This window comes from Acanthopagrus latus, chromosome 11 (genome assembly GCF_904848185.1).
Source record: "Acanthopagrus latus isolate v.2019 chromosome 11, fAcaLat1.1, whole genome shotgun sequence".
NCBI lineage: Eukaryota > Metazoa > Chordata > Actinopteri > Spariformes > Sparidae > Acanthopagrus > Acanthopagrus latus.
The window spans coordinates 28,960,312-28,987,692 of NC_051049.1; the positions used below are offsets into that span (position 1 = coordinate 28,960,312).

Here is a 27,381-nt window from a genome sequence, read left to right on the forward strand (position 1 = left end):
TTAAAGCAGATAATTCACATTTACTTTATTTACAAATGAAAAAGTACTGTGCAAATCCCCAGATGCAATATTCAGTCATAAACACAAAGAATACAGTATTCCTCATGACAAACATTTACTTACACAAAGTACAGAGAACTGAGGAGGGTGTCATAGGAAGATTTGTCTGTCACTGTGTCGTCACCACATGACGAGTTTGTTTTCTTCAAACTGGAAATGAATGTCGCTGTCTTCCTATTTTGTGATCGTGGCATTGAATTCTCAACCCTAGCTTAGATATATTTATATTAATGAATACATCAATCCAAAACAATTATTAGTATTTGTCTCCTCTGGATTTCCGTACTCGTCACTGTGGATCACAGATGGCACAAACGATAACTGATAGCGGTAAGTTTTAGCTGGATCAAACAATAATGTGCTACAATTCTCAGAATTCTACTTGTATCAAAATCTTACAAAAAGTTTAAACAATGTTAATTAAAATAAAAAAATGTTCTCACTAACATCGTCATCCATTGTTCCTAATATTGGCTGAATGTAACTCACAGTAAAGTGGCTGGACTTCAATAGCTGTTCACACTCTAACACACAACTTGTAATGCCAATTCACACCTACATTGTTGACAAGAGATTTGTCCTTAGAAGTATTCACAGTGTATTAAAAATACCCACAAAAAACCTCTGAAGTGCTTTTAATCATCTAAAGTGACAAAACTAAACAATAATATTCTCCAAAATACTGGTCTGAGACAAGTCAATCATCATACTTCCATGTGAAGTGTCAGAGAATAAACTGATCCTAATCAATAAGTTCAGATGGTTTGAGGAGCACTTCAGTAGTTCAATAGGTGACCATTTCAGGATTACAAAAGACACAAGAAATATGGTGCATGCCTGTTAATTCTGTTTTGTCCTCTCAATATTTTAGTTAAGTTACACTAATTTCAATACACATGTTGTGTAAAGTTGAGTACAAGGAGATTTCAGTAATGTCTTTCTAAATTTTCACTATAAATCTTGTCTGCTATGTCATTGTGTCATGACAGGCATCATTATATGGGCAGAAATAACTGCAGTACATTAGCCAATACAGAATGTGATTGCTAAGCTCCTTGTGTACTGTACATAGAGGTTGTTTTCCTTGGTATGTGTGCTCCCACAAAAAAGTTGGCAGATACACTGGACCATGCTGCACATTTTAACATGGTTATGCTTGTGCTCGTATATCAAAGCACTCTGCAGCAGCACCATCCCCAGCAGGGGGTTTCCTGGTGTGCTCCACTGCTGTCATTCCCTGAGTGGTTCCTGTGCAGCCCTGTCTCAATACATGGCCTCGGCATCTCTGATGCTTCCAAATGACAAACTGAAAGTGCTTCCTAGTCTCTTGGTGACACCACTGCCTTCCCTCTTCTTCTTCCTGTTCCAGTTCAACAAAGAGGCAGAGCTCTGGCCCTTACCTCCACCTAGCAGGTGCTGCCGTGTGTTTTCTTTGTCGCTGCAGTGAGACAGCATGATGGCTCTCCTTTCTACCTGCAAACACACACAGGTAAAGTATCGGTCACATTTGCGCACACATATTGAAACAGCAGCCTTGGATATTCCAAACACACACACACACACACACACACACACACACACACACACACACATACACACACACACACTTATTTACCTGTGATTCATGTGAGTGTAGTGTGACCACACTGAGCTCCACTCTTCTGTCGCTGCAGCTCTTCAGCATGTTGACCACCTCGCCATGTTTGGCCCATTTACAGTCCTGTTTGTCTATTGCTACAATGTAGTCTCCTTCCCTCAGTCCCGCCTCCTAAAAACACACAAACATCATGTGTCAATCATTAAAATGTTATATACACTTCAATTCCGCAACCAATCATCATTGCATCAACCATGTTAAAGTTTATAAAAGCCTGAAATTTGATGAATCTGGGAGCACAAGTTGAATTAGCTATGGCCCCACTCATGTTTAGACAGTTTTCCCTCTGTCATGGTTTTGTAAGGAGCCACTCAAAACCATTCATCTAATATAGGGGATTAACTTTTATACAGGTTTCAATTCCGTATATTTTCACAGATTTTATCTTGTGAGTCAACCAGAAACTATTTTGGATTAAATCTGAGGCGAGAAATAAGTAATCTGTTTGATAGATCTTCTCTTATTAGATCTACAAGACCTAATTTAAGGATTCTGTTTAAAAGAGACTAACTGTTGTCTTTTGGCCAAACTGAGTCTGTGTAAAGCCAACACAAACAAGCTAACAAGCTTAAAAAAAAATTAAAGTTTCTTTCAGTAGCTTTACCTTACATTTTGTTTCTCTCGGGTGAAAAAACTTCTCCTGAATTTTGTTTTGCCTACATTTTCTTATCATATGATTATTTAAAAGTTCTTAAAGAAATAAGAATCCACTCAGTTTTTCCACCAACCGGTGTCACAAATAACATGTTTCTTCCCACTCTTTTTCACACATGCATATTTTTTTTCCTGAAGTTTTCGTGTCTTTTCATGTCATGTCATTGTCCGAACCGCTTATCCCTTTCCATGGGGTCGCGGGGTGTTTCTGCTGGAGCCAATCCCAGCCTTGTCTCAGGGCGAGGGCAGGGTACTCCCTGGATAAGTCGCCAGCTCATCGCAGGGCCCTCACTGATGAGCAATGTGGGGTTCAGTATCTCGCTCAAGGACACTTCGACATGCAGCTCAGCCTTGCCCGGAGCTGGGATTTGAACCAGTGACCTGACGCAAATAACTGACGCAGATGAAGTCTGGATTTTCTTACCGCTGCACAGCCTCCAGGCACCACTCCAGCCACCAGGACGGGGGAGTCCCCCCTGAGTGTGAGCCCCAGGCCACCCTCTCCCCTCTGCAGGCAGATCACTCGTATGGGGCCCCAGCGAGCCCGAGCACAGAACACGGACAGAGGCCCCTGCAGCACAGCGAGCACAGCACTCATCTTCAAATAAAGTACCAGCACTACAATTTTTAATGGGAGAATGAACATGTCTTACCAGTTTTTGAAAGATATCAGTGACTTGGACTGTAGAGAAGTTTGGTGGAGTGATGTCTGGTTTTTGATGGGTGTGAGCTGATATGAGAAGACACCACGATCACTTCCTGTCATTTAAATGTAGCATATTATTGATAAAACATGAAACAGATACTCACACTGTATCTCTGGAGCCTCTGCGGTTTCATCAAAGTCATCCTCTCTGTCCAACTCTGAGTACTTGTCCAAAGAGCGTTTGTGCGTGAGAGACAGCACGTCCTGCAGGATGTCCATCTTCCTCAGGATCTTACACAGACTGTGGACACGCATAGCCTCCTCATGTCTGATGACTGCACGCCGCAGGTGAGCTTTACCTGAAGACAGTGTCCCTGATGTTTGCACAAAGCTTAACTCCATAGGACTACAACTCACAGCAGCTAGCTGACGCCTCTACTGCAGGGCTAAATATGAACATTTTCTTTGTGCACATGAACTCACCAAGCTTTCTTCTTTTTTCAGGGTCACGTAAAACTTGGCTGAGTTTTGGTCCTGCAGGAACATTGATGTAAAACTGGAGGAAAGCCTTCTCTGCTTCTTCACTATCCTCCCCCTCCTCCTCCTCTGCAGACACTACACAACAATGCATTCACAGTTCACATGTGTAGATACAGAACACAAAGCAATGTTTTGGGTAAGAATTATCAAAGGTAAAGTGAGTGTCTATGGAAAGAAGAAGCTTCTGAAAACCTCAAAATTCATGTTTTTTTCATTTCATTTAGTAAAAGTAATTGTAATTCCTAATAAACAAACATTAAAGATACTTCTTGTTTATAAGAAGCCACATGTTAAAGCTGTAGCACACCAATCACTCTCCAACAAACGTGTCTGTCTTTGTTTGGAGAGGTTAAGTCAGATTTGATGGGGTTAGGGTTAAGCAGATCTGTCTTCATCTTCCAGCCTATGACAAAGATGAAAACCGCTCTTGTATTTTATTTAAAAAATATATATTTCTAGCATGTTTGAAGATGACTTGCCATTTTTAAACATAATAGTACAAGTATCGAAATTAAAGTAGATAACCTCTTAACTCTCCATTTTGAGGTAGTTTTGTTCTGAACTGTTTTGTTTTACCAACTAGTGCAGTGCCTTTAGGAAGTATGTATTCCTTTTTTTTTTTTTTTTAGAAAAGTGGGAGGTTAAGTAGCTTTTTCATGGATGGTCAAATGAGGCTGTGTTTGAAGGTGGGACGTCAGGGATATTTAGGTTTGTTGTGAAATCCAATATTCCAGGGTGTCATTGGCCATTTTTGACTGTTTTTGATTTTGCCATTATATTTCACCTTAAAAACTATTTACTTGGTGTCATTATTTTCAGCATGACCTCATATGTGTAACTGTACAGTTATTTTTTTATTTTGACATACTGTATTAACACAATGGACCTAAAATCACAAAAAAAACATAAAATCTGAGTAGAAAAAGTTAAATTTTTTTACTGTGAAAATCACAAATATGTTTAACAAACCATTTTTTTTATTACTTATAATGCAAATACAAATTGTTGTTTTTTGCGAAATATGTGCACACATTTTAAAAATGTACAAAGTTATATGTAACTATTTACATTTAAATGCAGGCAATGCTGAGCTCCTTCCAGCTGAATGAGGAGCTGCACTGCCTGCTCCACATTCAGCATCTCCTCACTGTTTAGACTCATTAATCTAAAAACCTACTCCGCTACACACTAAACACAGTACATAACACACTAACTATACACTCAGGGTTCTCCCCAGACAATGGAACGGTGGCACAGCGGCACACATACTGCTAGCTCAGCGCCACTATAGTAATTTTCAATGTTAGCTGCTTTGTAGCAGGTGACGAGCAACAAATCTGACTTGTGTTGAAACTCTCAGGTCAGCCTGATCCTGATCCGCAGAGATATTTGAGGAACACACAGACAGACAGACAGACAGACAGAGATTCCTTGCTTTTATACAGAGATGCGTGACTAACTATGCACTTAGTCTTAAAAACCCATTCTCAGGGCCTGATTACCTCACCCACTACCGGTGTGGGTGCTTCAAACCACCTTGGAAAAGCATGTTGGGTCAAACAGTTTGGTGCACCGTTGCAAATGGACTGTGTGCTAAAGGGCAATGAAATGTAGCTAAAAAGTTAGGCATTTAAACTTTTATGCATGTCTAAAAACCGTAGAAAAATGTGACACGCCACACAAGAGAGGAATGAACACCGGGCCATCTGAAAACAACGCTTTTGGTGGCAGTGAATTGCGTTTCTAGCTATTTGTCCCAGTGTGATCGGCCACTAGGACAACTGCCAACATAAGAATGTTCCCTATGTTTAAAGAATGCTTGGTTAGTATGACACAGGCTTTAGGCTATTTGATGTGAGGGGGGGCAGAAGTATACTTTTCTTAGGGAGCCTGTTGTTTGGCTGCTGTCCCACCAGGAGAACCATCTCTGTACAATGTAATTTGTTTATCGTGCTTTTCTTTTTGCATGTTTTTTTGTATATTAACTTCTTTTATTTTTTTTCATGTGCAACAAAGACCATTAAAAATTAATCAACTGCATCTGGTTTGGGAAATATTTGGATACAACAGTGTGAACGCCCTCCTGCCTACATCAAAGTGAAATGCTCAGAGTAGTTTGGTGTGACTTACACATGTGGTTGCAGTGGGCAACAGCAGCGTAGTAGTGTGACAGGGCACGAAAGTGTTCAGATTTGACCTGAACCATGGACGCCCAAGAAAATGGCACATAGTCCTTCATCAGAGGCTGCGTCATGGTCTGCTGTACCAACAAGTATACGTCTGACACCTACAGCAGACACACACATAAACACAGCATGAACATCTCTATGTATCACAGGGACAACAAAATGTAACCAGATACATGTTCACTCACCCGTGCAGCCTCCTGAGCCAGATGCAGTTGAGATGTGAAGTGCGTGTCCAGCGTGGTGAGTGTGATACGTTCAAACACACACTCCTGCACCTGGGCAACCATGAGCCGTACCAGCATGCAGAGCGATGGATTACTCATGTCCAGGCTTGGAGCGTTCGAGAAATTCTCCTTCAGGTAATTAAATGCACCTACACACACGCAAGGAAATCAACATAAGCACATATATATGAATAATTTTGGTCCAAAACAATAAGTTAGTCAAACAAATCGTCAATTTACAACAATTTTGAGTGTCGGTTTTTCATTCAAGTAATTTGTCGAGCAAAAGTGACAAAAATTCATTGGTCCCAGCTTTTGATTTTTGAGGATGTGCTGCTTTTCTCCGTGTTACATCATATCAAAAGATTGAGAAATTGATTGATAAAATGTGGATACAAATTGAACTACAGTATACCTTTCAAATCAGGTGAAATAGACTTGGACTTTTTTGTGTAAGACATTGTTACATGTTTGAAATCCTGACAAAAGGCAAGAACATCCAGGTGAGCATGTTCGATTTCTGTACCTGCGGCTCTCTGAAAGGCGTCTATAGCTTTGTCTATTCCAGCTGTTGCAGAGCGGTCCTGCCGTGCTCCGATCTGTGTGTACAGAGCACCAATGTTGAACAACACACTTCCTTTTTCAAAGGCCAACGTATGCTGACAGGACGGGACACCTGTCAGAGAGTCATACCTGAGAGACAGACCAGAAGGAATCAAATTACTTCATCTAAATGAAAACTTTTTTTAAAATACAACCATGACCCTGAAGTTAAAGTTTATCATTTTAGATTAAGGGCTAATTATGAGTGTTTGCATCATCATCACTTTCATACGAATTTACATATACATAGTCCCCCACATTTTTAAAGACAACGCACCAGGACAATGAAACTAAAAACATAGACGAGGCCGCCAGAGCTGCAAAGATTGTTTGATTAGCTGTCAAAAATGAACTCAACTGCCAACTGTTTTGATGATCGATAAATCAGTTTGAGTAATTCAAGGAAAAAAAAGACATTTTCTGATTCCAGCCTCTTAAATGTGAACATTTTTACAGTCACATGACCCCAGTTCAACAGATCATGTATTTCACCTGTGAAACATATGATCTGATGATGAGAAAGTGCTGGTATCCTACCAGTGGAAGTGCACACCAAGGTTCCTGTGTAGGGGGAAGAAGCGTTGATCCAGATAGTACATCTGATTGTAGTATTCCATCAGTAGCTCCAGGCCAGCCTGGTTACGACTGGGTGTACGCATGGCCTGGCCAAAACACCAACAAACATAATGTTTTATTACAGACAGATAATTTTCCTCTCATCCTAACAAGATTAGAAACCCCCTTGAAACCCCCCAATGAAAACCAGCCTTCATACATAAATAAATCAACTCACATTTTAGTTCTATGAGAGTATTTATTCACCTGTCTGAGCTCCATAAGCTCATTGATTTCTTTGTCATACAGCGAGCTGTCCTCTCCGTAGTGCTCACAGATGAAGTCCTGTGAGGGCAGACGGACCGATGGTCACATGAAGACAAATCTGGTCTAATATCTCAACAAACTGCAGAAGACCAGACTGCGCTTTTAGTAGCTGCATTTTTTTAAGTTTGAAAAATCAAGCTTTAATGTTTAAAGGCCAATTTGTGATGAAATGCAACTTTCCACAAAAAGAAAAGCCCTTTTCACACAGAGACTCGAAAGCTTGCCATTTCTCCACCTCTGTTGGTTCACACTGAACCAAGCAGCGCTGGCATAAAGCCAAACCAGTGTGTCATTTCATACAGCATGCCGGCACTGCTGAACCAAAACATGTGTGATGGTTCACAGCATGACACTGACGTCTGGTAACACGTTTCCTTCGGTTTCCACCTGTTGATCTAAACATGTAGCTGCCGACCATTTATAATCATATGGATTCTGTTATGATGTATTGTGATTGAGATCCTGATCCACCATGCAGCATGGAAAGTGTCAAAGTTATATCTGTTCTTTTACAGGCAATGTGATCTGTAAGGTCAGTGTTAAAGGGGCTAAAGGGATGCATTAACAGTTTTTGGGATGTGACCTTAATTTGGCATTTAACACAACAAGTAAGATTAAATACTGCTTGTGAAATAAGGATCTTGATGTTCCTCCACTACCTTGTTCCAATATGTCAAAAACAAGAGTCACGTTTTTTCACCCATCACCAAAATTCTCTGAATGAGAGAAATCAAGGGGATGAAATATGAGTAGATAGATGACATCTTCACCTGGATAGAAACTGTGAAGTCCACCTCTTTGGTTTCTTTTAATCCCAGTGGGATCATGGGAACATTGATGGCCTCACTGTGAAAAATGAAAAAAAAAACAGTGTGTGTTGGTGTGTGTGATCTTTCACAGGTTCCACTAAGTAAATACAGAGTAGTAAATACACAATAACAGTCAGGTCAGTACCACCATCTGCTTGTCTTTACCAAAACCCAGCGGGCTCACTGCTCACAGCTTCATCCTGCTTATAAGCAAAGCTAAATCCAAGTATTAACCCTTATACCCCCAACACCCCCCACAGTGACCCGCTCCCATTCACAATGAACATAAACACACACACACACCACCGGGTCATTAACACTCTAATCAGGGGATTTATCTCTCCCATGACTCTGTGCTACACAGGGAAAAAAACATCTCCTGGCTGGGAATGACTGCACACAAACACAGACACGCACGCCCATTTATAATTTGTGTCATGAATTCCAGATCACTCTCATTACCCTAATGACAATTATAATAGGTGACAACAAAGCATCCATTACATTGTTGTATTCACAAAGAGCATTATGCATGTGATTGTGCTTGAGGAATTCTGTCTTTGTGGGAACCTAACCATGTTTTAAACCTTGACATTTTTATTAAAGGGGATTTTAGTTATCATTTAACCTGGCCCTATGTTAATATACTTTGGTGCGTAAGTGACTGATGGGTACAAATGATTTAGATCATTCCAGTAGACCACCTCAGCTGTGACACAGGCTGCAATGTGATCTTTGTGGGTAAAATCAACAGTCAAAATAAATCCCTGAAAAGTGCTGGTATTTCCCACTGACAGGCTCGGATTGTTATTCTAAGTTTCTGACAATTTTACAAAAAGTATCCCTACAGAGAGACCCATTTGTTAAAATGGGTCTCTCTGTAAAGTAAAGTAAAAATCTTTTTGTTTAACCACAAACAGCTGCTACTGTATGTTGCTCTTACCAAATTCACCAGACTCCATTTACAGAAACAGTTATTTTATCATTGTAAAACTCACTACAACCAAACTTGAAAGAAAGTCTCTGCAGTCATACTTTGATGTTATCACCCTTACATTTTTTATCATCAGATTAAATGAAACACTGAGTGCCAAGTGATGGCATTTTCAGACTATGATAAATCAGCGTTTGACAAACTAATAAATGAGACTCCTCAATCAACTGAGATGCAGAAATAAGAAGAAAACGCTGTGCAGCTTTCAAAGATTTTGAAATTTCATTGCTGATGTTATGAATGAAGCTTTGAACCTTCGAAGCTTCTATTTGCCAAAGCCCTACAATTCACTGTGTTAGATGTGGAAACTTACAAAGAAAATTTGACATCTAGTGAGGAAAATAAGGGTTTATTTTGACCAAAAGAGTTGGTGATTTTTGGTAAGTGGAAAGACAATACAAGATACAAATTCTCCTCATTGTAAGGACATTTTATACAGTCCTTAATTTGTTAAAGGGCTTTTTGTGGGTTAAGACTTAGTTTAGGACTTAGAATTAGGGTTTAGCCAAGGTTGTTGTTAGGAGCCAGGAAAATATGTCAGTTAGGGTTCTCCTAAGTTTAGAAAAACAAATGTGTGTGTGTACATTCAGCCATTTACCTGTCTGTCTGATAGACCTCCATGTTGCTGTTGAGTTCCTCTAGCTCCTCTTTGAGCAGCTGCAGGTTGGAATTGACAAAGCTGAGCTCCAGAGCCACAGTCTCCTTCACCTTGTTGTTTGTCGTTGCCCTGCAAAAATCAACACACACACACACACACACACACACGCACACACATACACAGACACACACACAATGTAACAAGCCAACAGAGGTTCATTTTGACTTTACAAGCACCAACATCACAGACACTCCCACCTCCTTAACTGCACAAGTTGTATTGAAATTGAATTAGATTAGGTCAGACATCTGTTGGTACTGAGCTCTTATCAGAAAGTGATGATTTGCTGCTTTCTTCTCTATCATTAGAAACTTAATAGAAAAAAATATTTTGGCTGTCGATCAGACATAAAAAAAAAAACAGTTGAGGACTTCAACTTCTGCTCTGGGAAACTGACATGCATTTTTTAATATTTTCTAAAATTTTATCCATTAGTTTCCTTAGTAGGTCCCTGGGGAGGTTACTGGGGAAATGATCATGGGTGATACTTCCAGTGCTTCCACAAGCTTACAGTGGTGCTTGAAAGTTTATGGACCTTTAGAATGGTCTGTATTTCTACATAAATATGACCTAAAACATCATCAGATTTCCACACAAGTCCTAGAATCAGATAAAGAGAACCCGATTAAACAAAATGACAAAAAGGTATACTTAGCCATTTATGTATTGAGGAAAATTATCCCATATTACATATCTGGGAATGGCAAAAGTATGTGAACCTCTAGAACTAGCAGCTAATTTGAAGGTGAAATTAGAGTCAGGTGTTTTCAATCAATGGGATGACAATCAGAAAATAAGTGGGTGACCCTGTTATATTTAAAGAATGGGGATCTATCAAAGTCTGATCTTCACAACACATGTTTGTGAAAATATATCATGGCACAAATGAAGGAGATTTCTGGGGACCTCAGAAAAGGAACTGTTGATGCTCATCAGGCTGGAAAACCACTTACAAAACCACCTCTGAAGACTTTGGACTCCACATCCACAGTCAGACAGATTGTGTACAGATGGAAGAAATTCAAGACCATTGTTACCCTCCACCAGAAGTGGTGGGCCAACAAAGATCACTCCAAGATCAATACGTATTTCATCAATGAGGTCACAAAGGACCCCAGGGTAACTTAATTTTCATGAGTCCACTGTTAGGAGAACAATGAACAAAAATGGTGTGCGTGTCAGGGTTGCAAGAAGAAATAAATAAACAAATAAATAAATGTATATATGTGTGTATAGATGTTGTAATGTTCAAAGATTTCTCGAAGTGAATCCAGCAAGTCAATGCTTGCTTCACCTGTGTCTCTCAAACAGATGCCTATGCACACCAACACACATGCAGCACAGTCTGGTTCTGGTTCTCACTGTGACAGCATTATTAAAAAATCACTCATGCAGCAAATATACAATTATATACTCAAACACTTTGTGGGACCATAGCAGGTCACTGACCTGTGAGGTCCCTATTCTTTTGTAGTGACAACGTTTTTGTCCCAAATTATCGCATTTTTCATTACCTGAACATACCCCAAAACTCACCAAACTTGGAATATAAGTCACACCTTTCGAAATTTTTGATAATCTAATCTAAGTGGTTGTGAATTTCCACCACTAGGTGGCGATATAATCATGGAAAGTGTGTTTTGGCTTATAACTCCCATATACTTTGTCGCACATTCAAAAACCATATCCAATCATTCCCTAAATTGTGCTGAATCTCGTGATATAGACCACGCCCATTTCTGCCTACCTTTTTTTTTTTTTCTCGCAAATTCACGAAATGTTGCAAGCCTATTTTTCCAAACTCCTCCCAGGCAAATTCACCAATTTGCAAGAAACTTCACACACAGTTTCTGTGGACCCTCTTGACAAAAGTTATCCAAAGAATTGTGATATTTCAAAGAATACCCATGTTATTAAATGACAACTTCCTGCTGATCTGACTCAAAACAGGAAGTGTTGCATATCTCCACATTGGTGTGTTCGAATGGCATGAAAGTTAGGTAAATAACTGAGTCCCTCAGGCTCTGTGCAAAATTGTGGCCCATTACCACTAGGTGGCACTCTTCAAATTTAAGCATTTTATATCTCCACATCAGTTGGTTGGATTAACATGGAACTTGGTACAATTATTGCCCTCCTGAAGATAGCTGACGAAAGGCTCTATAGCACCCCTGGGAACATTGAAAATCCAAGCCCCGCCCCCTACATGCACATACACTACAGTACAGTCCTTATAATTTCAACACACAATCTCCCATCTACACCAAATTCATCACACAAGTATATGATGTTGCCCTGAATACCTCCATGCATCAATACTGTGTCATATCCATATCGCCACTTAATGGACACAGGAATTCAGACAAACATCCTCCTATTTACATGAAATTTATAGGGTTTTTTTTTCTCCATATCATACACTATAAGATGACATGCGACTAAAAGGTGAGCACACCCTCCGACAACACCGCCACCCAATGCAACAACTTCCTCATTCCGATCTGGACCAAACTTTACATATACAGTCATGGTCACAGCGCACATGTTGGACACAGGAAATGGCATTTAACCCCTTCCTGCACTGTCCAAAACATGTACAGTTAAGAGATGTGTACGCAGTAATGGGGCAGCGGGGCCAGGTACGCAGCACGCCCCAACAGCAGCATGCCCCGACGCGCGTGGACTGCGAGGGCCCATTCATCGCTGCTTGCAGTTTCAATTTATTTTTGGGTCTATATTTGCTGTTTGATATTCTGATTTTTAGCAAAAGTTGTTGTCAAAGCCAAAAACTGATTTCCAATTTCTTCAAATGGTTGCCATTGACAACTGTTACTGTAGAGCCCTGTGACTTACACACCTGAAACAAGACTTGAGTAAATTTCCTCAGTAACTTCCCACCACTGCATACAGTAAATTTAAATAGACATGATAAATTGTACTGATCTTGTAGGAGGCAGATGTAAAAAAAAAACAAACAAACAAAAAAAAAAACTGTTTTGTTTTTGTCATGAAAACCAGTGTCTGGTGTAGTAAGAAAAAGTTGTAATTTCTGAACACGTGTCCAAACTGGGGTCAAACATGCAGCTGAATCTCATCTCTGGGCTATTGTAAATGATGTTAATCTGTCCAGTTAGACCACTTTACCTTCACTACTCTCTTTACACACACACACACACACACACACACACACACACACACACACATCTAGGATCAAGCCAAGGGCAATCTGATTAGTCAGCTTTAAATGGGCTGCCAAATATCCCCTTCACACACACCCACTTGCACGCACACCATTACCGCAGCTGTGGAGAGAAAATAACTTTCTTCCTCTGAGTGTACGCATTGACTGAGGAGCCAAAAACTTCTATGATTTTTGTAATTACCAACCAACTGACCAACCAACTGACCAACTATAGACCAGGATTAAACTTGTTACTCCCCCCTCAGCTGAATTCCCACACTGCAACATGCATGACATCTTCACCAGCCAATCACAAACCCTGATGAGTTACAACCCCTCTTTTCATCTGTAATTAGCATCTCAACCCAGTTCCAGAACAGTTTCCGATTGAGTGAACTGAAAACAAAAGTTAGACAAACTGTGTGTGTACTATTATAGTTCACCAGAAAAGAGGAGGACGGACAAAAAAAAAAAAGGTCTGACTGTGCCAGACAAATAAGTGGGGGATGAGCTCCTGGGGCTCTGTTGGGAATCTCTGCATGGGAACAGGACAAGAGGTAGACACAAAGCTGGCTGATTACAGGCCAACAGGCTGTGGGTGGGGGGGGGGGGGGGTTCTCTTTGTCTATGTGACCCATCGTCCCAATAGAAAAGGCCAGAGCGCTTGTTTTATTTCCCCTAAAATGAGTCATCACCTTTTAGGATAACAACCAGAATCCACTCAGAAGTGGAGGATAGGAAATAAAAATCTACTACTATTTGATAAAATTAGTTGAAGAAAAAAATATTCACAACTTGGATGATTCAAAATTGTCAGAGTCAACGATATGCCAAATATTTCGGTGGTTCCAGCCTCTAACAGGTGAGGATTGTTCTGCTATTCTCTGTTTACTCCGTTTACAGCCTGCCCTTGTGGATCACATCCACCCCCACTGTCGACTCATTCAAGTCTTGGCCCAAAACAAACCTTTACATACTGTATAAGCTATTAAACCCTCCTGATCTGTACAGGCTGCTTGCTTTGCTGTGTTGGTGTTTTTCTGAGCTTTGTAGATTTCTTGTGTTGATCTTTTGATTCTTTGTGACGTGTTTTTTCTTATCCACAGATTTTCGCTTCACTCAAAGAACAGGTTTGTCTGTAATGTCAGAAATTGTTAAAGAATAAGACTCATTATTGTACTAATTATCTTATTTTCCAATGGACAGTCTAAAACACAAAAGGTTTATAGTTTACATTTATGAAAATACAAAAAGAGAGGCCATAAATCATAATATTAAAAAGGCTAGAATGAGGTCATAAGTGATTGTTGACCACAAACATAACCATTTAAAGTTGTCACCTTGAAAACAGCTGGGTACAATATCTTACAATTCCTGTACATTTATAAAATTAAAATATAGACAGGCTAAATAATAAGAAGAAGCAGCTTTGCCATCTATCATCCATCCTTTGCTGAGAGAGTTCTGTGGGAGACTTAATTAGTTATAGTCAAACAAGTCCTGAGTTGGTCTCTTAATTAAAAACACTGTTGTTCCTGTGTTGACATAGTTAGACTGTGACAAGGCAACACTAAGGAAGCAGAAAGTAGCTCCTTGATTTAATGAAGTGACTCCTCATCCGCCTCCTACTCCTACACACAAGTTGGATCTTTGTGAGTAAAGGAGTGGCAGCAAGTGCAGGGTTTCCGCTACATGTAATTGACTATGGCGCACCGCCACGGCAAAATAAAAGCCGCCACACCTTAAAAATTCAGTGTTTCCCATACATTGATTAATATTTCTCACTTTCATACTGACGTTTCAGTCTGTCGCTTTCATTACTTTTAATGACTTCAGAACTACGAATTCAGGGCAGTATTAGTGAAAATAATACTAATATGAAGCTGTTTTCAGACCTGGAGCAGTGCGCTTCACGTGCTCGGAGGCTCCTCCACTCACACACACACACGGTGACAGATGGTGGGTCTGTGTGCTGCTGCGAGGCAGCCATGAATTAGTTACAAAATGACAAAAAAGTCGCCTATGACTGACTGTACAGTGAGTTGAAGAGTATCAGAAACATCTGGTTTGTTCACAAAAAAAGTCCAATTTCATGTAAAACCGTTGGCATAAATAAACCCATGTGTTAGAGAAAGGAAATATTTTACCGTCCTCTTCCACTACAGTCCTTGACGTTAACTAGCATGATGGATATTTAGCTTGATCATAATTAGCTAGAGGATTATAATGGTCACTTAGATCAGAGTCCTGCACGGGTCTTATTTAGCAAACCCGCACCCGCCCGAACCCGCCATACTTTAAACCGCATCCAACCCGTTTTCCGACAGTAGCACAAATTACATTACGTACCCGAGCCGACCCGCTATAACTTCATACCGATGGCCGACGGAAAATTGGATGGACGCAATTTTTAAAAAATGAAAGTAAGCCAGCGTGGGCATTGGGAGTTCTGGGAGGGCGCAAGCACGCATGAATGAGCTCATATGAAATATAAATGCTTATCAATTGTGTCGCTGATAATGATTGATTATAAGTGATGCCTTGAAAATGGCAATCGTAAAAAACCCGACCCATCTCTCCAGGCGTCTGATCCGATCCGCATCTGTGTCCGACACAGTACATTATTTTTCACCTGTGCAGGACTCTGACTTAGATAACTCTTCTCTTGAATCAAATAATAAAAATAGGCCTAGTATTTCTTTACAATAGTAGACGAATCTTCATTCCAAGCCCATGCAGGTGAGTTCATGATGGCTGTGTGAGAGCCTATGACATAAGTATAAATATTAGAGTATGATGACCCAAACGACCCGCCCAGCACCACAGTATCAGAAAATACTGGAGGAAACACTGAAGTGTGTTTTAGAGCGTTCTCCACAGAGGGCTATTCATGCTGTTCTCAAAAACTATGCATATATATTAAATGTATCTATCTGGTAATCAACCAGAGGCTGAGAAATACTTGAGGAGAAAGAACGATGAAGAGAAGCTAGAGGGGATAAAGCTGAAGCTAATGTTCTCAGAGGGAAGACTTTGATGTCCTGCCACTGTTTCATTTTTCATTTCCCTCAGCTCTTCACCAATACAACTATGATGTACTCTGTGAATGACAGCAAACTGCTTTCAAACACAGACCAAGAACCATTTGGTATGGTCTTTAGTCTTCGTTTGTGTTCGATATCATTTTGAGTGACTACAACAAATATTAATATGAAAAAGGTAGACACAAACATTGTTAGAGAGGACACATAAGCAGACAGACACATAAATGTGAGTGTCCACACACAGTGAACACAAACAGAGCCATAAAACTGAGTGGTTATGGTGTGTGTGTGTTCTGGAGGAGTGTGATCTCTGACCTTTTCCCATCACAGGACATCACCACAAAAGTAACAGAGCCAACAAGTTCACAAAGAGCAACCAAAACAGATGAAGAGAACAGCATTTTTCAGTATAATGGTAGAGAGGAGAAGCTGATCTTGGAGAATGTTTCAAATTACTGCGATGAACAGTGAGTCCACCTAACTGCATTAGAAACCACTGATGAAGCAGATCAACAGGTCACAAAATGCATATCTTAACAGTTTCTTGCTATTTTTTCAAAAAACTGCCATCACTGTTGCAAATATTCAGCTATTGACATGATTTCCCTTCTTTTAACTACCCAGCGAGCAGGGAATGTTCCCACAACATTGGCTGACATTCCCTACAAGGTCTTATTTTGTTTTTTAAAAAAAGTTTGCACCTAATGTTCAGAGAACATTTTAAGGATGTTTATAATTTCAAATAATGTTCCTAAAACATTCCCACAATGTTAGATGATAACAAAGGAAAAATATTCGCAAAGCAACACTCTGTTTTCAGAGTTTCGGCATGTCTTTAAGGCATCCATTTACATAAAGTTTTTTAATAAAAAATTCCCACAGTGTTACACGATATCAACAGAAGAACATCGTCAAAGCAACATGCAGAAAATGTTTTCAGGATGTTATTAAAGCCTCAGATTTGAGCACTTTTTTTATAAAACGCACCCACAATGTTATGGGATAACAAAGGAAAAACATTCTCAAAGCTACACATAGAAAATGCTCTGATACCTCAGATCACAGAAAAAAAAAACATTCTAAAATGTTCCTGAAATGTGATATGTTAACAAAGAAAAGATATTTTAGTTGTAACATTCTTGGGATTTTTTGAGGATAACTTCTTTTTTTTAAATGTCATAAACCCATGCCAGCTCCAGGGAAACAGGCTTAGAAAGCAAATGCAAGCCAAGACACGACCAAACACACAACAATGAAGTCGCAAATCCATCCGGACTCCCAGCCGTCCCAGGGGATAAATTTTCTAGGTTGCCATTTGCAAATGACTTTATCAGCTACAAAGCAACTAATGCCAGATCCATGCTGTCTGGCCACTGGCTGCTCACTCCCGTGCAAGGTCGCTGTCTGCAGTTGCCCTAATGGCCCTCAGTGTCATTCTGATTGTTACACATAGGCCTAGTAGGCTTACCTTATCAAAGCAATTACAATCAATGATTCAATGATATTCAGGTTAAATCAAACAAATCATTTTATAGCCCAATATTACAAATCACAAAATTACCCCAAGGGGTTTTTAAATATGTATTCTACAGCACAGGCTACATGGGACTGATTTCCTACAGGGTGAGCAATGGAGGAAACCTCAGGAAGATCAACAGAGTCAGATCCCTCTCCTGGAATTGAAAGGTATATAATATGTAAAATGCCAGTATGGACAATCTGGTTGCCAGTTTTTGTTGATTTTTTTGTCTTGTTGGTTCTAGCAGAATGTCTATTGGGGAAAGTGCAATTGAAAAAACGTAAACGTTACCCTTGTTTTTACTAAAAGAAAATAAATTAATAACTCTGTTGAAAGACTTTTGAATATTGATGTTATCAAACTTTTACATGTGTTAATAGTCCAATTAAAATAGTTGAGGAAATTATCAGTGATCCTAGTAAGGACATTTTTGTCTTAAGATGAAGTAGGAATGTTGTCATAATGTTTAAATGTTTAAATATTTTAATTAAAGTTACTGCAAAACATTTGAAAATTTTTTTCAAAGCATGTTATCCAACTCTAAAATAGTACCTTCCAGGAACATTAAAAAACTTTCATCTAAAAATGTTTTAAGAACATTTGGGCATAATGTTCTAACAGGGCATTTTACAGTTATCATTAAACATTTTTGTGATGTTTTTAGAGAACATTATCCTCGAACATGCTGGGAACAAAAACTTCCTGCTGAGAACGTTTTCAAGAACATTAGGGCATAACGTTCAAACAATGTTGTCACTGAACATTTTAAGGAGGTTATCACAAAATGTTTTTGGAATGTTTTTAGAGAACGTTACCCTCGAACATTCTGGGAACATAACGAAAACTTCCCACTGAAAACATTACGAGAACATTCTCAGTAACATTCTCAGAACATTTTTGGAACAATAAAATGCTAGCTGGGTAATCTGGCGACATTATCTTTACACTGGCTCAGAGATGAATTGTAACACCTTATTTTCAACATAGTCCTTGAAGGAAAAGTTGCTCAACAGCTAAAACTACAAAAACCCAACGCTGAGAACATACTTTGACTTCACAAAATACTGTAAATGTAAGTTATTATAGCAGTATAGAGAAAAACTGCTGTATGACTCATCCCAGCACCTCACCTAAATAGGTTCTCTGCTCCGGCTCTCATGCGCATCTCCTTGTTGATCTGCTGGTTGATCCGAGCTCGCCGGTGCTGTAGTTTACTGCGTTGAGTCTGGGCAAAAGGATCACAGCCCTGCAGAGAAAATACAAATGAGGAGAAGGATGTAGCGGTAAACCATGGTAAAATTCTCGATGGTAAAGGTTACAGTTCAAGTTTTAATTACCAGTGTGGAAAACTCACAGTATACTTTATCCAAGTCTCACTAGGCAGGTGCAGCATGCAGAGTGCAACTTGCGCTTGTTATGTAGTGAAGCAGACATGGCCGAGGGAGGACATGACAGCAGCGTCCCTCAAGGCATTTTTCCGCCTTCAAAGAGACCAATCATAAGTCTGGGAGTATTTTGGGTGAGACTTCCGGTATGAACCAGAACCAGCGTTTTTACGTGCTAGCTATCAGCACAAATCTTTCTCTGCCGATTACATAAACCATGTAGGAACACCAGCTGTCACAGCTCAGACAAGACGGCATTACAATCCCACTGCCTAATAATATAGAGGGGTGGGAGGATGACATGAAAAAGTGGCCTAAAATAACATACAGGAGCATATTTAGCTATTTTCTCAACTCTGCCGATTTGGACAGGAAGGCAATGAATAACCTAAAAAGCTCTGAGGCATATCACTATCTGCGCAGTAATAAGGTGGGACGTGTTTTGTGAAAAGAGATTGTGAAACACAATCTGATTTACCTTAAAGCAGATGTAGGGCCCAGCCAAAGCCTTAAAGTCCCCCATCACCGAGCCTGGGTTTTAGTGTCATTTTGATAGATACGTAACTGACTTATGTGGTAGGATTTAGTTTGGTAAAGTTGAAAACAGATTCTAACTTCCCAGTTCAATAACTCATAAGAGAAAGATTGTTAAAACACAAACGACGACTCCTTCCTGCCATAGTAAGGTAGACTACTAGCTACATTAACATCAGTCTCTATGGTCAGCCATCTCCGTAACGAGGGTGCAGGGACCGTCTACAGAGTGCAACACCGAAAAGAGACACTATAAAAAATATTCAGTAACTTCACTATTATTCAGTGTAGTGTCCTCAAATTCACTCCACACACCAGTGGTCTCCTGCTGGTTATTCTACATTTTTTTTGTTTGGAACAAATGGGCTTTGGCATAATTTGCAGGGATTTCTATTGTGAGAAATTTTCAATATTCAATATTCAATTTAGTATAGTGACAAGAATTTTTTCTATTTTTCTCAAAACTGTTTTCTAATTTAACATTAACCTGATATTGGTTAATTAAACTGTTTTAATACATGATCTGTGTTTAATTATAAATTAGGATGTTATGGTATCAATCTGAAAGATAAATCATCAAATTTTACTCAATGGCCTTTGTGCCCTGTCATGTGGCCTTGGTGCCCCTAAAAAAAAAAAAAGAAAAGTGAAGACCATGTGGCCTTGCCCCTAAAATGATTAAATTCCAACCCTGGTGTCATCATCGGGTGAAATACAAACAGCAGGGTGTTCATGTGTTGCAGGTCAAGGCAGATCTTGCAGCCACGCTGCTGCCATCCTTTGGAAGGTATGTATTGATTGTTCTGGCAGTTTTAATGATAATTTTATTACACCTACCTCATTAATCTTATATCAAGAAAGCAAGGGAAAACCCAGTACATAATGTCAGCTAAAATATTACATTCAGATAAGATTAACATACTGCACTGTTGAACATTTTGTTATGTCTGAACTGAAATTGTGGCATTTTTAGTATCATGCTGACCAGCAGTCCAGATGCACGTTACATTTGAACTGTTCAGAAAAGGGTAATACATGTTGTTGCCTGACAAATACTACAGTGGTGTGTCCTCTACACACATGAACCTGTGATTCTCGTGATGCTGCTGTCTGTCCTCTTTAGCACCCAGCGTATCTTCACCAGTGGTCTCTCATAACCCAACCACAACGTAGGGTGCGGGTGTTCCTCCGTGGGCTTTTTGTCAACAAAATGAAACGAGCACACGCACAATGTTTTCGGTGGTTTCTTCAAGTTATGTTGCTTCAGCCACATCCTTCAGAGTTTATCATCCCTCGGTAGGCGGTGGAAACTGTACCGACTCTCACAACAACATTCCTCTTCTTCGTCAGGGATGCATGTTCAAAACACTGCTCTTGTTGCCACAGATTCAACTTTGCCTGGTTGTTAGTACAACCGGGAACAGTGCAACGTTCTCGAGCTGCACAAGGACATTTTTAGAGCTGATATTGTATACAGTAAAGACCAGTAAACTTACAGATAAACCGCTACAGGAAACAAAAACCGCTAGCAACAAATGGCTCACTGCTACTTCCGCCGTGTCACCGGAAGTTGGACCCATAGTCGTTTCTACATCAGCGCCTCCAGGAATAAGTTGGATAAGAATGCTCAAGGACAGCTGGTCGAGGATGGCAGCCCTATGTGAAGGAGCTGCGTGAAGAAAGTTGTTGTGAAGGCCAGCAACACATCCAATTTACGCGGCCATCATCCTCGCTGTTCAGTGAATGCACGGTAAGCTCACCTTAAAGCTAGGGTCTACAATCCTGGAGAGCTAGCAAGTGAGCTTGCAAGATTTGAAAGAGGCACCTCCTCTAAGTTCCACCCCCCCATAATGTCAGTGCTCTGTCGAAAGCCACGCCCGTACAAATTTGAACGTGCATCTGGCAGTGGGACTCAGCAGGAAGAAGGAGATGCTGGAGCATGACGCAGCAGTTCAGCTGAATTTAGCATGGCGCAGACAGGAAGTAGAGTGCCGAAATAAAAAAACAACATCCGGTTACTTTTCAAAATAAAACACTCCGTGTTGCCACCAGCACACGCAGTGAGGCCAGCTGTCTACCGTACTGCGCCATGATATGATCTAAATTTTGAGTTTTGTGATCTGGTTGTTGCACCCTTAGTATTAAATAACAATGACAGTAACAATTAATGACATTTTATATTCATTTTTTTCACAGAGAGGGTCTGCTGGCCAATCCAGCGCTGCTGCCACTACTTTTCATTCTACCTCTGTAACACAGACATTAAAGGATAAAAACAGGCTGCCTCATCACAAAAAGCCAATGACCTATTTTGCACAGTTTTGATACATTTTTTTAGTCTTTAATGTTGATTTTGCAGTGTTTTGTTAAGGTTTTGGATTTGGACTATTTTAATTTATAATAAATCTATTTAAATATAAATCTTGGTGAAATTATTTAAATTTATCAGTGTTTTTTCAACATTTTGAAGACATTTTAAAATACTGCGCACATCATTAACTGTGATAATTTTGGTCACTATTACCACAGTGTGAAATTTTCATACCATTACGAATTGTAGCAGCAAATCTGACTACTCTAAGTGCTGAAGAGATGTCAGCCCCCCACAAGGCTGTATGACATATGCCAGAGATGTTTTGAGTGTGGACACACTAGTCTCACATAAATGGTCTTGTTTCAGCATTTTGTCATGGCCGGTCTACCCTGGCTAGCCTGACTTTTAGCCGGTTAGCCAGTCTACCCTGGCTAGCTTGACTTTTAGCTAATCATTCTTCTTCTCAGAAGAAGGTGTGGTGAGGTCACAGTGTTATCACAACATAAGAGAGCCTTCCTGATAGATTTCACATGCTTACTTTGACTTAATCAGAAACTTATAATATGTTTTTATAAAAGCTTAGTTGTTGAAGTACAGTAAAGCTTGGGAAAAAACCTGCCTGGGAGGCTTAAGCGTCCATGTTGGACAGGAAAGCATGCTGGAGATGATTGGTGTGCCAAAAGGCGTGTCAGAGCCGCTGGGAAACAGAGCTCAAGAGGGAAGAGCGTGAGGATGCTAAACATAGTAATAACCTGTCATGGTCCAGCAGGAGGGGAATATGTTTGATAGAAAAGGGATCAGGTAATACAGTATGTCAGAGCTGCATATGTCTTGAAGAGTGTGTTGAAGCTGCCTATTGAAGAGGCCTTTACATTTTCCCACCAGAGCTGATTCTCCACAGCTGTTTGTGAAGTGCCTGCCCACTAAAATCAGTAATCTATCAAACAATGCACCACTGTTTCACACTTTAAAGGTAAACAAATGTACAGTAGAATGACACATGGAGCAGCTGTACTGTAAATGTGCCTCTTTTCACAGCCAACTTGTACAGTTTCTCATTTTCTCATTCTTGCTTTATCTTTCTGGTTCCCTCTCACCCAGATAAGGTGTTTGTTAAGCATGCGCACGTCAAGTAATCCTCAGAGTGCCTGCATGGATTACACTTCTGGCCGAGCTCCCACCTCTGCTCTACCATCGGGGGGCAGGAGGATGGAGGGAGCTCAACATCTGTGCAGATAAGGTCTGAAAGCCGCTGTTAAAAACCATGGACGTCCAGGTGACTTTCTCTGAGCTCACGTCTTGTTTTTTAGCAACACAGATACAACCATGTAATCTGTAAACTGCAATTGCAGTCTTCTACCGACCAAAGGAGCAGAGGGTGAAGTGCCTTGCTTAAAGGCACCATGTCAAATCACTAATTTTCTATGTCCCTTTAAGACTCTACTGTACTGAGATTACGGCTTAGCAATATATTGATATTACATCGTTAAAGGGACAAGAGACTAGACATCATTTTTGACTGCGGATATTGTTGTATCATATTATGACAGTGTTCTAAAAGATGCATAACAATAAAGTGATGTGTTTTAACCTCAGAGACATTTCTACTTCTTCTGATTTGCAATCTAGATATTGAGGTATTTGGTCAAAACTATTGTGATTGGCATTATTTGATTTTGTCGCCCAGTTCTAGCATTTATGAGGTGCTTTTGAGGTGATTTCAAAATATCACAATGTAAATCATGTTTCATACACAACCCTTTGAATATCACAATAAACATGGGCAACAAATCTGGCCATATTGCTCAGCCCTAACTGAGATGGTACCACTGACAATGTTACCACAGATGCCACCAGATATAAGTGAGATAGTATGCTGTTTTTTTCACAACTTGGATGAGGTGGTTTTAAAAACTATGATGCTCACATTAATGCTGTCTTTTCTCATTTTCTTCATTTTATACAATTATGGTAATAAAATCAACACAATACTTCAGTGGAAGTCATACTTGCCAATAAAAACATCAACTTTTGGGCTTCTTTTATGTCTTTTACTGACTCCAAATATCAAGAGATGAAGCCACAGACTTTGCCTTAGGAGCCTCATATCGACAGATCATACTTTGTTTACCTAATTTGATCTTATTATCTGACTTACAGCAGCAACAATTAGTCAAGTGAAAGAAAATCTAATCTCGGCAAACATTTGCTTGCTCCAGCTTCTTTAATGTGAGGATTTGCTGCATTGCTTTGTCATTTATCAGAATCAGAATTCCTTTATTTGTCTGGCAAAGGGGGTAATTTTCTTCACCACAGCAGCCAAATGACAGTAATATTGTAATAAACAATAATAGTAAAAAATAAACAATAAAATATGAACACTGGAATTGTAAGCAGTGTGGCAGTGTGTTGTTTTTAATAAATAATAAATATGGGAGAAATGGGTTGTGTGTCCAGTTTTTTAATGACATGTGCACATGTGAGGTCTATTGGGACAGTAAATGAAGAGTCTGGTTTTTGAAGCGTTTGTTGGATAAAAAATGTAACTTGAAGAAGTCAGTGTGAGCTCTGGAAAATCTTGAGTAGTATTTTTCACATTTTAAAAAAATATTTAATATGCTAAATGATAACTCCATTGTTCCATGGAAATAACTATCATATTAGTCACACATGACAGTAATTGTTAGTTGCAGCCCTATACAAATTAAACGAATGGGCTTTGCCTAAGAGTACAGTGTAGTAACAGCAGTTAATCTTGTACATAATGTACTTTTTAAATATCTTACATATATTTTTATGAACCTAGAACCATTACAGACCCATTCCTTAAGTTTGCCACATGCCCCTGGTGCGTGTACACGTGTATATGCCTAAGAGTAAATGTGTAGTGTGTGTGTGTGTGTGTGTGTGTGTGTGTGTGTGTGTGTGTGTGTGTGTGTGTGTGTGTGGGTGGGTGTGTATGTCTCACCTTTCGGATGCTCCCACTGTGGCTGTCCTCCGGGGGTAACGTTAAGGGCATATCGTCGTCCGAGGCACCATCTGACAGGGACATCTCAAACTCTCTGTGGAGTAATGTCAGTATCGTTTACTTAAGTGTAACTATTTGGACATATTTACTATACATCGCCCTGTACTTTGAACACAACGCTCAGCTTTAAAACATGCGTGAACAAATACATTACAAGCCACCAATGATGAACTAAAAACGGTTTGTTAACGTCTGCTAACATTGACGAGTTACTACTTGCCTTGTCGTTGGTTCCTCCATCGTGAAGTGAAGACAAATGCGGCCGAAAAGTACCTACATTTCTTAAAAGTGTGTACAATTCCCAGTTAAGTTACCACTCCGCGGTTCAGCCGACAGGAGATTCAAATTAACAACTTTTTACTCCTGAAAACAGCCCAGCTTTAACTCATTATATTGTGATAGTACCTCCTCCGCTTTTTCTGTGTGCACTGCAGCTGCTACAGCTTATTCAAATAGGCGGGCCGCGACGGTAGACGCTCAACCAATCATATTGGAGTATTTGAGAACGACAGTGCATGTGACAAATCAGAGTGAAGATTATGACCGAACGACAGCCTGATCTGACAAATTACCAGTCGCTCGAGGCGTCCCCTACCCCGCGGGCCGTTGCTACGGCAACCTCAGAGCTGTGCTTATGTGTGGGCTCCGAAAAGATTGTACAGGCTCTCCAGGGAGCTTAAACCATGAATGTAAATGATAATAACTTCATTAGGACCCGAGCAGGTTAAAGACCTGTGAGGTCCTTATTGCAATTTAAAAAAAAATATTCTTATTCTTGTTCTTCGGCCACTTTGACTGCAGTTTTGGAGGTTTGAACATACCCCAAAACTCACCAAATTTGGATTATAAATCACATCTGTCGAAAATAGAGATACTGCATTTAGTCCATGGGCCAAAAGTCAAAATTTGACTTTTTGGTACCACTCAAGGTGGCAAAACCTAGTAATATTTTTTGAAATGGTACATGTCCATAGATGATATTTTGGTATGTTAAGCCATCCTGAGTGGCAGCTTTGTGACAGTACATTAAATTAAACACCCCCTACAATAAACAGGCCTCCAAGCGCCGGTGCATATCCTACTTTATGCTTATTGTTTAGAGCTTTGCTCATCTTTTATGAGGGCATGTTTGGTAGCATTTCAAAGGGTAGATTCATAGCAAAATGATTTGTAGCAACGTTGTAAGCAACTCCAATCTAATGGAGCATCTCTCAGCAGCACACGCTTCTACAACACTAGTGGCCAGAAACCCTGTTGTTTACACTGTTGATGATGATAGCAGGCCATGTGTGGCTAACGTGAGCTCCGCTATCAAAGATGGACACGGAGTCGTCCAAGCAGCTAAAGCTGGATTTTTCTGCTCCAGCTTCACAAAAACTTGTGACACAGACTGAGCTGAATTCAATGATAGGCCGGTATGTTGAGAACATGCTCCCGCTATCAACAGTTGAATCAGACTCTCTCAGAGCCCTCATTGGCAAAATACCGGGGAGAGCAGGTGCCGGTCCACCATGCAAGAAAGACATTTTCTAAATACATGGATGTCGAGTATGCTGAAATGAATGCCGAGCTCAAAAGGGGGAAATAATTAAAAGTAACGAAATAGTTACTTTTCCTGGTAACTAGTTACTTTTATAGTGCTGAGAAGTTGAGAAGTAAAAGGCACTGGTGTAGTCCAGGGTATACGCGCAGTTAACAACAATTTACAGCCTGTGAACGTCGCGTTCGTCTGTGCCACATATTGACAGAAACGAACCATAACGTATGTGGAGCTCGCGGGGGTGCTAACGGCTCCAATTCTATTCATATGAATAGAAGCATAACGACACCTGGCTAGAAGATGTGTGGCCAGGCTTGAATGTCGTAAGTACTCGGAATTAGATGAAATCTCTACTTTCAAAAAAGAAAAGCCTCTCGTGATCTGTCACTATTGGTCACCTGGTCATTATAAATGTATATATACATTCAAACACAACTTGTAAACTTGAGACAAAAAATAAGTTAGTAATGCGAACCTGAACTTCCACGACAATCTACAGTGCCTCATACTGACGAAAATCCCACTTTTCATACAGTGTATGAAACAGCTATTTAACTAGTTAATAATGTAGAATTTTGTCTGTAAATAACTAAACTATGTCTTGCTTTGTGTTATGTCAGCTAATATTAAGCAAGTCAGGTGGCAAACAAAGTTAATGCAAGCCAGTTAAAGTTAACGGTAACTGACAGATAGTTTCCTAGAGACATCCACTGATTTTGACATTACTCAACATCATCATTATTCTTTTTGTCAGGAATGGCAAAAAGGAAGAGGTCGACTGACTTCTGTCACATAAGTGGAGTTATGTGACAGGAGGGAAATAGAAAACTAGCTTTCAATCCTTAAATGCACTACTTCGAGTTTACAGAAGTACATTCATATTCTTGCATTATTGCCATGTAGGTGTTCATTTACGTAAC

The 27,381-nt window shown here is 39.9% G+C and overlaps 1 protein-coding gene across 2 annotated transcripts; it reads right to left on the bottom strand.

Moving 5' to 3' along the window:
- Positions 1-25,383, bottom strand: rhpn1 (rhophilin, Rho GTPase binding protein 1). Of its 2 annotated transcripts, none has more exons than XM_037115974.1 (16): positions 25,142-25,383; positions 24,862-24,955; positions 18,791-18,906; positions 9,857-9,985; positions 8,226-8,301; positions 7,396-7,473; positions 7,111-7,235; positions 6,497-6,663; positions 5,932-6,119; positions 5,688-5,844; positions 3,501-3,632; positions 3,182-3,391; positions 3,025-3,101; positions 2,796-2,942; positions 1,676-1,828; positions 1-1,533 (listed from the first exon to the last, which is right to left on the bottom strand). In XM_037115974.1, the coding sequence occupies exons 1-16, from the start codon at positions 25,159-25,161 to the stop codon at positions 1,324-1,326; spliced, it is 2,079 nt and encodes a 692-aa protein (XP_036971869.1). In that variant the 5' UTR covers positions 25,162-25,383; the 3' UTR covers positions 1-1,323. The 2 variants fall into 2 exon arrangements, with proteins under 2 accessions (XP_036971869.1, XP_036971870.1); XM_037115975.1 differs by having other exon boundaries at positions 1,324-1,533; positions 3,182-3,376; positions 25,142-25,381.
- Positions 25,384-27,381: the final 1,998 nt, after the last annotated feature.

Excerpts from the sequence above, each read along its gene's own strand:
- rhpn1 (XM_037115974.1), bottom strand. The coding sequence starts at position 25,161 with ATGGAGGAACCAACGACAAG. Across the intron at positions 9,986-18,790 it reads GGAGCAGAGAACCTATTTAG|GGCAACGACAAACAACAAGG; the intron begins GTGAGGTGCTGG and ends TGATTTTTGCAG. Across the intron at positions 3,102-3,181 it reads AGAGGCTCCAGAGATACAGT|CTCACACCCATCAAAAACCA; the intron begins GTGAGTATCTGT and ends TTCTCATATCAG.